An 11370-nucleotide genomic window follows, 5' to 3' on the forward strand; every position below is an offset into this window, starting at 1 on the left:
GACGATCGGGTAGGAACCTCGCGAGGTAGGGGGTTTTGCCCTCTGGCACCTCCGTAACGCTGCTTACCACCCACGCCTCGCCAATTATAGGGCGATCCCAGCTGTGCGGATTGCTGGCGTGGCGCTGGAGCTCCCCTCTAGATGTCCCAGCCTTTGTTTTCCCAGCACGAGACCGGCTGCAGATGGTGTCTCTCCCTGTCGATTTGGCGTTGTCTTGGGAAGAGAGGTTGCATCTGGATTGGGCAGATGTACAACGCGGAGTACTCACCAGCACGATATGCGGAGCCGAGACGGCAGGCGGAAGTAGGAGGAAGTAGGAGGCAAAGCTTACTCAGACACGGCGTAATCCGCATCACCGTCGGATTAAGTGGAGAGGCGGTTACTTTATAACTCCTTTATACTCTTGTCTTGGTGATTGGATTTGTATTAGGAGGAAGTAGGAGGAAGTAGGAGGAAGTAGGAGGAAGTAGGAGGAAGTAGGAGGAAGTAGGAGGAAGTAGGAGGAAGTAGGCGGAAGTAGGCGGAAGTAGGCGGAAGTACTGTAGGCGGTCGTAGGCGGAAGTAGGTGGATGTACTGTAGGCGGTAGTAGGCGGAAGTAGGTGGAAGACGACGCGGAGAGAAAGACCGATCGATGATTAACGGAAGTGAGTTGCAGTAGGTTGGTTTGGGAGCAGCAGAACAGCGAGACTAGCATGGTCCAGCTACAACGGCCGTCAGTTGGGAAGTTGGAAAGTTGGAAAGTTGGAAAGTTGGAAAGTTGGACATAGCAAGATTGGAGGGTTACTTACAGTACGGAGTAGTCGTAGTTACTATATTGGAATTCGAGGATTCATTCCCCTTGAGGAGGAGAGAGGCCTGTCCTTCAACGGGTCGATCGTGTTGACCCCCACGGAAGCACGAGTCCTTGTGGATCCTGTGCATCACGAATACGCGGCCAGTGTGCATCCAGTACTTAAAAGGTACTTGGTTGGGTACTGTGCATGTTACTGCATTAGAAGTATCTTCGTTGTCATTGCAGCAAGGGTCATTGGTACTCGACGGGAGGTGGAAGCGGGGGGGGTGGCGACGACAAGGACGGCGTAGACGAGGGCATCACGCCCCCCATTCACAAGACGCTTCACACGCGGTCATCGGAGCATGGACACGAGCCTTTCCATACCTGTCAACGCTAAGTATAGTACCTTACATGGTACTCTATTTTCAATCCAGCTACTTTACAGTATGAAGTCATGAAGACATGAATGAAAATATGAAGACATGAATGAAAACATGAAGACATGAAAACATGAAAACATGAAAACATGAAAACATGAAATATGAAAACATGAAAACGACAAGACGACAAGCCGGCAAAGCTCTGGCTGGGCTCTGGCATCTGGGCTCTCATGCAGTCTGTGTGTCTGGCCGTAAAAGGACGCTCTCCGGTTCTCCAGCATTGCATTTCATGCATCATATATCGTATACACGACTTCTGATAAGTCGAATGCTCTGTATAGGAGGTCCCATGCCTCGGAATTGTCCACTTGAGTAACCCTGAGGCCCTGCCATGATACCCTGAGTCGTGTGTGAGGATAACTTTATATATTTTAGTGATGCTATGGAATCATCAATAGCATCACTAAAATATATATCCTTCGAATCCAATGCCAATAGCATTTGGTGGCCAGAAGCAACATATCGTACTATCTATACTGTACTGTACGGTACGGTATGTACTGAGAAGTATAATGGGCTATATGGATATGGGATATGGGCCTTTATGGGCCCCGTTGTTCTGATTCTGGTCTTTCGTCTGCCCTTTGTGTCTGCCGCCGCCCCTCACCCGCCCCTCACCCCCCCCCCTTCACACCCATCTCCGTTATTAACGACCCCGTCCACGCCTGACAAGGCTAACCTACCCCCCCCCCAGCCCATTTTCTTGGATCTCGACTCATCATCGTGCCTTCCGATCGCCAAGCCACCTTTCCAACTGAGAGCGAAAATTTCACATATAAGTCACACAGACTTCCCCCTTCTTTTCCATCTCATATTCACTGCATTTGAAGACCCATTGTCCCATTTGCACACCGTCACTTCCCACCTGAATCATTATTTAAGGGTGCCTGCCATAAAACTTGAATCATGTCTCCTCACAGCGATGCCCCGTCACCTTCTGGGAGCTACACACAACCTCACGGTATGCCAATTAGGATCACTGCCTCACAATCTCAAATTCCAAGAAACGTTTACTCAGACTCCGAAGCACACTACAGTAGCTCATTTGAAAGCACCTCTACTACGGCATCATCCTTAGAAATGGCAGAGAACGTCTCGCGGCCTCTTGTTCCAGGAGTCTATGTCCCCACCGTCTGCTTCTTCCATGTGGGCTCGGAGGATCTTGACCACGAGACCATTGCCACCCATGCCGTCCGCTTGGCACGAGCAGGCGTTGCTGGCATTGCAACCCAAGGCTCCAACGGCGAGGCAGTACATCTATCACACACCGAGCGCCAACAAGTGACATCCACGACTAGGAAAGCCCTTGCCGATGCCGGCTACAGTGACCTTCCAATCATTGTTGGTTGTGGCGCACAGTCTACTCGTGAGGCTATCCAATTATGTAGAGAGGCACACCGCTCAGGAGGAGACTACGCTCTGGTTCTACCACCATCCTACTATGCACCTCTGTTTGCACCAAGCTCCAAATCGGTTTTGAAGTTCTTCAACGATGTCGCAGACTCTTCGCCAATCCCACTCATCATCTACAACTACCCTGGCGCTGTTTCGGGTCTTGACTTGAGCTCGGATATCATCATTGAGCTTTCCAAGCATTCAAACATTGTCGGTGTCAAACTTACCTGCGGAAACACTGGAAAGTTGAACCGCGTCGTTGCAGCTACCAAGTCATCCAAACCTGCCTCAAACCTGCCATCATTCCTTGTCCTCGGAGGCTCAGCGGACTTCACCCTTCAGACTATGATTGGAGGTGGACATGGTATCCTTGCTGGGCTGGCAAACATCTCTCCAAAGGCTTGCATTAAGACCATCGATCTTTACAAATCTGGTAACATTACTGAGGCTCAGGCCATGCAAGAGGTCGTAGCCAAGGGCGACTGGGCCGCCATTCAAGGAGGAATTGTTGGCACCAAGGCTGGCATGCAGGGCTGCTTTGGCTATGGAGGATATGCGAGAAGCCCTCTACCGCAGCCAACCAAGGAAGAGGGACAAAGGTGGACAAACATGTTCAAGGAGCTGGTGTCTCTGGAGAGGAGCCTCTAGTATCTTCGACAGATGGCCTCTCCGCTTGATTACGCCCAGGGAGAATTTCAAAACGCGTCAAGGAAAAGCATGGCTGTCACAACCTCGGAATTCGCAAAAGCAAACTTTACTAGAGAATGTTTGGCAGGTTAATAATGGTCCAACACGACTCTGGCTGGGCCGGGGACAACTTAATTGAGGGGTTGGACGGGGAGGAGGGTACGGCTAGAATACGGAGATTGACTTATATGGCGTTGCATTTTAGGGGCCTCTCTGGCCAGAGAGGGCTATTCATGCGTTGCACCTTTACTTGTGATCATAGATTGGTTTTGGGATTGGGAGGCAACTCTGGGGCTCGATTTAGAGCGCCTCAAAAACCATCGTTATAGCAAAAAATTATCAAACCATAGATAATAAGATTAACCCAATTTTTTGAGTCTCGTTCATCCTATGAATCCCGAATAAGGAAAGAATGAAGTGGATGCTGATGGCGTGTCGTGACTTTACTGCTCCACAACTGAGAAGATTGTCTGTGGGTCTGTATCCTCTCGTTACAAGGGGGTGGTGGGGAAGCGTGGGGGTCCATCTTCTTCGGCTTAGTCAGCGACCGGGTAAAGTTCGCTGCCGTCTTCCGTTTCCTGTCAGAACGTAGGTGACCCGAGCATCCCCCCAACCTAGGCTGACCCACTCCACTTCCGGCAAAACCTCGGCTGACCCCCATAAATAAATCTTCAACTTCCGACCTTCGACCTTCCGTCAACAACAGCACCAACTCCACCACCTCCGCCACCACGATGGCGCCCATCAAGCTATGAATACATTACCAATGGATTGATAATTCTACTAACAACCACAACAGGCGGCCTATAAGGCCTACAAACTCCTTACTGAACGCCCACTCGGAATGAAGCCTTTTCCCCAAGATGTAAGTTCAATTCCAGTTCAACTTCACTTTCAACTTCACGCTGAGATTAATACATTACTAATACATTATTAATGCATTAGTCATCCTTTTACAATAAGCATTGTTAAGAACACTGCAGTGCGTTGGCTTTGGTGGCTGAAGTCGTTTATGGCAATATTGGACCTATAATGCATTAATAATGCATTAAGAACACATTACCAAAGAACACACATTATTACACATAGCATCAACTGCTTCTGGTGTCATTGAGGAAGTATTGATGATATAGGCGACCCCATTTTCGGATGTTTAGGGGTATTCTGGTAAATCTGTTGTATAGTTTACCTTCATTACCCGGGTTGCTTTGTCGCTAACATCGCTTGAAATAACTGTGGTTGTTTCGATATTAATGCATTAGTAATGCATTAAGTATATATTAGGCGGCTCTTACCTTCTCCTCCTCTTCTTCTTCCTCAGTAACAAGTTCCTGATATCTTTCATCCTCAAATTGAAGACTACTATCAATACTAACAGTATCAGACCATGGGTCTAGTTGAGGTAGTGAAATTATCTCATCCATTGTGAATAATGCATTAGCAATGAATTACTACTGTTGTTGTTGCCATGCCCTACAGGTTTTATGTTGGTAGGAATTTAGGGCCCTATTATATACTGTTTTTAGCCCTACCTGACCATATCATCTGATGCAACGCAAGCTTAGCTGACCAACGTGCAAGGTTTAGTCATAAAAGTGGAGCATTTTCGGGTCAGCTGAGCTAACCCCTGATGGTCTGCTCACCTGTGTACTCGTTTCCTGTCCCTTCGCGCCCAGGATTATCCCACCAATCATAAGTTTTGCCCACTGTTTCCACGTTGTTGCAGCTGTCGCAGCTCAGCTTAGGTTAGGGGGGGGTCAGGTCACCTACGTTCTGGGCAGTGGGTGAAGTGCACCCAGCCCACTTCTGGCAAAATCTCGGCTGACCCCCCCACAAATAAATCCTCAACTTCTGACCTTCCACCTTCTGTCAACACCACTACCACAACCACCAACCACCACCACACCCAGCTACCACCATGGCTCCTAAGCTCGAGAACAATGTGAGAATGCATTGCTAATGCATCAGTAATATACTAACAATTGAAATAGGAGGCCGACAAGGTCTACCAAAAGCTCCCTATTCGCCCTCTAGGCATTCCTCCTTTTGGAACTGATGTAAGTTCACCCCTAGCCCACCCCTCTCAAAACTCACTTTGCATTTCACTTTGAACTTCACCTCCTTCTAATACATGCTAATCCATTCGGAATGCATTAGAAGACCGGCGCCTTCATCGTTTCCTCTAGAGAGCTGTTCTGCTGCCTTAACATTCTTAATGAACAGGAGAAGTATAAAGCTAGATTAACCGACTAGCCTACTATCCACCTCTGCTATCATGATGTAAGTTCAACTTAGCAATACATTACTAATGCATTCGTAGTCCTCGACCTCAACATTGTTAAGCTTAGCTAAAGTGTAGCGACGGTGAGTGTCATGGTTCACCAAGGCATAGGGTGCCTGTAAGAATGCCTTCTCGTCTCTCATTCTAGGGAGTAGACTCCAGGTAGCCGTGGGGTCACGTGTGATCATTTGGGTGGCCTAACTGAGTCGGAACCGAGTCGGATGGGTTTCGGATACTTGAGAAAATCGACTGATGGGGTTCCCCATCATCTTTTTTGTATCCTTCGTAGTAGACCTATAGGATAGCATCCGTTTAGCCTCCGACTCGCACTCTCATATGCTATTACTGTGAGCTGGGTGCCCTGTGTCCTTACAGTGCCAGTTGGGTATTATGAATTAAACTCAATCTAGAGAAGGAAGGAAAGAGAAGAGGAGCACTCGAGCAGTGACTCGATCTATATACAGCTATGTTGTTGTGGAGTGAATTCTCTTTAGCGAGACCAGTTCTGAGAATTCACTCCACAACTGAAAACTTTGCTCCAACCCTGGAAAGCTCCCCACACCCCTGAACCCCCACTCAAGCTGCAAGGTGCACTTGATATGCTAACAATGAGTAGCTATAGTAGCCTTAAAGAATTCTAGTAATGCATAAGGGCGCACCCTTATGGACCTTAGCAAGCTTGACCTTGTGGCCTTTTGTTAGGTGCGCCCGAAGGTTGCTAGTATGAGAGGAGACTTACTACTAGCATCAAGAAGTGATTGATGCTAGTAGTAAGTCTCCTAGTAATACATTCCTAATGCATTCCTAATGCATTCCTAATGCATTACTAGAATTCGTTAAAGCTACCATGGCTACTTATTGTTGCTACACTTTAGCCAAGCTTAACAATGTCAAGGTTGAGGACTACAGTGAAGATAAAGCCCTAAAGACACCTTAGAAAGAGAAACTACGCGCTATGGTCACTATCTGCCGTCCTACCATGCATAAGAAAGGTGATGGATTAGTAAGTCTCCTAGTAATGCATTCCTACAAAGACTAATAAGGCTTGCATAAAGGCAATTGCTAACATCACACGTAAGTGCTAGGGCTACAAAGACAGCAAGGAGAAGTGTAAGTGAACCATCTAATATATTGCTAATACATTCCTAATGCATTATAGTATGCCTGCTAACTGAGCCTTCTGACTACTGTCTAGTATAGGATTTCTTCACTAATGACAAGGGGGAGGAGGATGGAGGAAAGGAGGGCCTAGTTGTTGTCCCTTCTAATGACTCTTCATATGATGTCATACTGACATTCGTTGCACTCAGTTTGCTATCAAACTCAAGAGCAAACTTAGAAATCTCCTCCTCAAACCTACCAGTCACTATACATATTTTGGCTTGTCACACCAACAACAAGAGCAATACTACTCAACGATTGCTACAACCCTCTATGATTCATTACACGTCATTGCTCCTTAGTTACCCACAAGATTGGTTAAGTTATGACATAATCTGTCTATAGGGGTACTCTGACCTTGGACCTCCTTTCACTTCCTATAGGCTAGGAACCTAGGAGATGGTTCTATGGGATTTTCTTACGTCGACTACAGTTACCAAGCCTGGTTAGTCATGGAAAGTCTTGGAAAATGAGAGAACTACACTCCTTTGGTATAAATAGGATTGCCCTTTCCTTAAGAAATGGCAAGCAGACAATACAGTAAATCGACTAGCACATACTTCTACATCTTTTCCAAGCTTCCAAGCATTGATCTTGTTATTCTTTGTTTCTGAAAAGTCAGTGAGGTGCTAACCTCTGACTTACCCCTGAGTTCTCAGACTCAACATTTGTTACAACTTGTCTAAACCACTTCACTACATAATACACCTAATTGCTGTGTTGTGGAATAGTCTAAGCTACGACCCTTTGGCTCTTTTTCCCAAGACAGTGTGTTGTCTTAGTAAAATCATCCCTTCCTTGGGTGGCTAGATTCTCACATCTGGTGCACCCACCATTACACAAGATCGTAAAAATGCCTCTTCAACTTTCCGCCAAATCCGATATCCTCCCCGTCTATGGTTTAAAACAACAGAAGTTTCATCTGACCATATGACATTTTTCCAATCCTCAAGTGTCCAATCTTCGTGGTCAAGGCACCACTTTAGCCGTTGTTCTCTCATTCTCTTCGTCAATCCAGGCTTCCTTGTCAGTTTCGTTTTCCGATATCCTGCTGTTTTCAAGATTCGCCATATGGTAGTTGAAGAAATATCAAAACTGTTGATACTAAGTTCCCCTGCAATATCAGCGCAAGTTTTCTCACGGCCATATCTATCTCTGCATACTTTCGAAACAGCCTGATTGACTGTTTCCTCTGTCTGTTTTCGAGGGCGTCCAGAGCGAGGGGTGTCGTCTAGCCATTCATCTTGGAGAGAGAATGGCATGTGGTTTGGGTCGAAACCACGCTCAATTGCCCGAGTGTAAATCCGGTTTATCTGTCGAGCAGATACTCCTGTCTTCTCAGCTACTTCAGCTGTTGTCTTCCCTCTGATAGGGGATTTTAAGGTCACGATAAGAGCCCAAGTTGAGAGACTTGTATTTGGCGCCATGATTTTAACGTTTACGAGTCACAAAATGAGGGGTTCATAAGATTACCATTTTATGCAAGGCTTGGCACTACTAGCTCAGACACGACTTTTGAACTCGACCTCTGTATAAGCAATTACATTAGTAATTTATCTTATCTTATCTTATTGCAACTTAGTCCTAATTAGGTAATGTATATACCTAAATAGGTTTAATGCATTTTATAACTCATTAACTCATAAGTCTACTCGAGTTGGTGAGTTTGAGTTTGAGTACAGGTCTAAACTCAACTTAATGAGTTGAGTTTGGTTTCAAACTCATGAGTCTACTCGAATTGCTAACCCTAACTGAAGCCCTAACTAGCCAAATACACACATCTAGACAACATGGAACTAAGACCATTACAATTTCCTTAGATCATGACGAGGTCTTTATAAGTTGCCTAGGGTCTGGCAATTGCAACCCTAGAACCAAGACTAACATAGACAAGTTCATTGCTAAAGTTAGGTTGACACACTTGACTTTATTGACCTAGAGGTAGACGATTTACAAGGGCTGCCCCTAAGCCAAAATGAGGGTGATTATTCGCTACCTTCACTTACAAAGCCTTCTATTGCAAAGAGGCCACGGAAAGATAATGGGCTTAACATACACTAGAAGGGGACAACAGAGAGAACTGAACTAAGTCAAGTCTATAACAAGTCATGGTCTAGTCGAGAAATTCTAGAGTCATGGCGTAATACAGACATATAGCAATAATTATAGTAATTGCCATTCTATCTAAACCATGTGAAAAATGTTTAATAGTCCTGTGAAAACTGTTCTAGTAGGCCTAGTCCTGTGATAAAATTCAAGTGGTCCTATAACTGGTTTCTTAGAAGACTAGTAGGGGACTGTTGTAACGCTGACTTCTAAACGATAGAAGACACAAGAGGTTTCTTGCGTAAGGTTGACTTGACAGAGGAGGCAGGGGATTAGACACAAAGGCTTTCCAAGTAACACGTTACAGTATTGTAAAGAATACTATATTGAGTTGAGCATGAAGCTCCTATCTAAGGAAATACTATCTACTTATATAGTGGCGTCGTGCATCATGGGTAACCTGGATAGTTGGCGGATAGCTAGATATTCAGGATAGTTCGTGGATAGCTCAACTATCCAATATCCACTAGTTTCTGCAACTATCCATTAGCCCCGTCACATGGCAGCCTACCCTGCTTGCCCCCTGTGACTAACACGTCACGTTACTAGGCCCTGGCCCTGTAACCATGATGTCATGTTACTGTAGCCGTAACAACTGTGGGTTATTGGCTTTAGACTAGACCGTGATCTCAGTTGAAGATTTAGGACCAGACCGCCCTATGGTCTGGTCTAGGGTCGGTCCCCTAATAGGGTCAGTCCCTAGTGACGCACGCTAGTTTTAGACAGCTCTCTAGTCTTCGCTAAGTCATTGTGATAGGCAAAGTAGAACTTTATTTTGCAGTAATGTGGCTACGTGCCATACCTTTATGAATGCCATCAATTTAGCTAAGCTGAACCAACCCTAATGATACAATAAATGATAAGAGCCTAAATGATAACATAGAGAGCACTCCCCTTAGCCATCGTTTGAATTGCACCACAACGGCAAAGATATCAAAAATTGTCATATGCCGATTTTTCGCCTTTGCGTTTAGTTCAACTCTCATTTTGGTAGTCTTGCTCATTTTGCTCTAACATCGTCTTGTTGTAGACACCCAAATCTGCCACTCTAGCCTTAGTACCTCAAAGGCCTATGTGAGCGCTAAAGCTCTAAATAACATACAACTGCCTACTAGACACCCTTTCATCCTTGATTTCTTAAGCAACAGCAACAGACAGAGTACAATGAGATGCTAATCGATTTGTTTAGGTAGTAGATGACGTGTTAGGTTTGTGGATATCATAGGCTAGAGCCCTTAATATTGCAGCTAGCATAGACGTAGATCTACTAATGCACTTGACTTGAGCATCTTGAGGGTGATGTAGTTGGCGGAAAAATGCAGTTAAAAATAAATTTTTGCTTTCTATATCCATCTGCTAAGGTCCTGCTAATTTTGTCACTTTAACATTAGTAGGAATGCAGAACAAACTTTCAGGGCAAAGCAGTTCACACCGTTGTTTAGCTATTCGTGTGTAATGGTGGGTGCACCAGATGTGAGAATCTAGCCACCCAAGGAAGGGATGATTTTACTAAGACAACACACTGTCTTGGGAAAAAGAGCCAAAGGGTCGTAGCTTAGACTATTCCACAACACAGCAATTAGGTGTATTATGTAGTGAAGTGGTTTAGACAAGTTGTAACAAATGTTGAGTCTGAGAACTCAGGGGTAAGTCAGAGGTTAGCACCTCACTGACTTTTCAGAAACAAAGAATAACAAGATCAATGCTTGGAAGCTTGGAAAAGATGTAGAAGTATGTGCTAGTCGATTTACTGTATTGTCTGCTTGCCATTTCTTAAGGAAAGGGCAATCCTATTTATACCAAAGGAGTGTAGTTCTCTCATTTTCCAAGACTTTCCATGACTAACCAGGCTTGGTAACTGTATTCGAAGTCAAGTGCGACCCACAACTAGCTTGCTAATCATGTAGCGAACGTAAGAGAATCCCATAGAACCATCTCTTGGGTTCCTAGCCTATAGGAAGTGAAAAGGAGGTCCAAGGTCAGAGCACCTATAGACAAATTATGTCATAACTTAACCAATCTTGTGGGTAACTAAGGAGCGATGACGTGTAATGAATCATAGAGGGTTGTAGAAGCTTCTATGTCATACTGACATTCGTTGCACTCAGTTTGCTATCAAACTCAAGAGCAAACTTGGAAATCTCCTCTTCAAACCTACAAGTCACTATACATATTTTGGCTTATCACACCAACAACAAGAGCAATACTACTCAACGATTGCTACAACCATCTATGATTCATTACACGTCATCGCTCCTTAGTTACTGGGCTGATATTACCACATAGCATATCTCTACAACCCTCTATGATTCATTACATGACATCACTTATACTACCACATGACATATCTCTACCAACTAGAGGCCTAGGAGCATGAACGATAGCTCTAAAAGCTCCTACGAACCTCTATGATTCATTACATGTCATCGCTCTTTAGTTACCCACAAGATTGGTTAAGTTATGACATAATTTGTCTATGACATAATTTGTCTATGACATAATTTGTCTATAGGGGTACTCTGAC

The 11370-nt window shown here is 44.9% G+C and overlaps 2 protein-coding genes across 2 annotated transcripts; both read left to right on the forward strand.

Annotated features, from left to right (window-relative positions):
- The first annotated feature begins 1888 nt into the window (after positions 1–1888).
- On the forward strand, positions 1889–3663 carry VC83_00922 (uncharacterized protein). The gene has a single exon (XM_024464609.1). It carries the CDS (start codon positions 2123–2125, stop codon positions 3257–3259), a length of 1137 nt encoding a protein of 378 aa, XP_024327839.1. The 5' UTR covers positions 1889–2122; the 3' UTR covers positions 3260–3663.
- A 1553-nt stretch (positions 3664–5216) lies between these two features.
- VC83_00923 (uncharacterized protein) lies at positions 5217–5551 on the forward strand (the record flags this gene model as incomplete). Its single annotated transcript, XM_024464610.1, has 3 exons — positions 5217–5240; positions 5290–5355; positions 5456–5551. 3 exons carry the CDS (start codon positions 5217–5219, stop codon positions 5549–5551), a joined length of 186 nt encoding a protein of 61 aa, XP_024327840.1.
- Positions 5552–11370: the final 5819 nt, after the last annotated feature.

The sequence above is a fragment of the Pseudogymnoascus destructans genome (genome assembly GCF_001641265.1).
Source record: "Pseudogymnoascus destructans isolate 20631-21 unplaced genomic scaffold scaffold_2, whole genome shotgun sequence".
Taxonomy (NCBI): Eukaryota; Fungi; Ascomycota; class Leotiomycetes; order Thelebolales; family Thelebolaceae; genus Pseudogymnoascus; species Pseudogymnoascus destructans.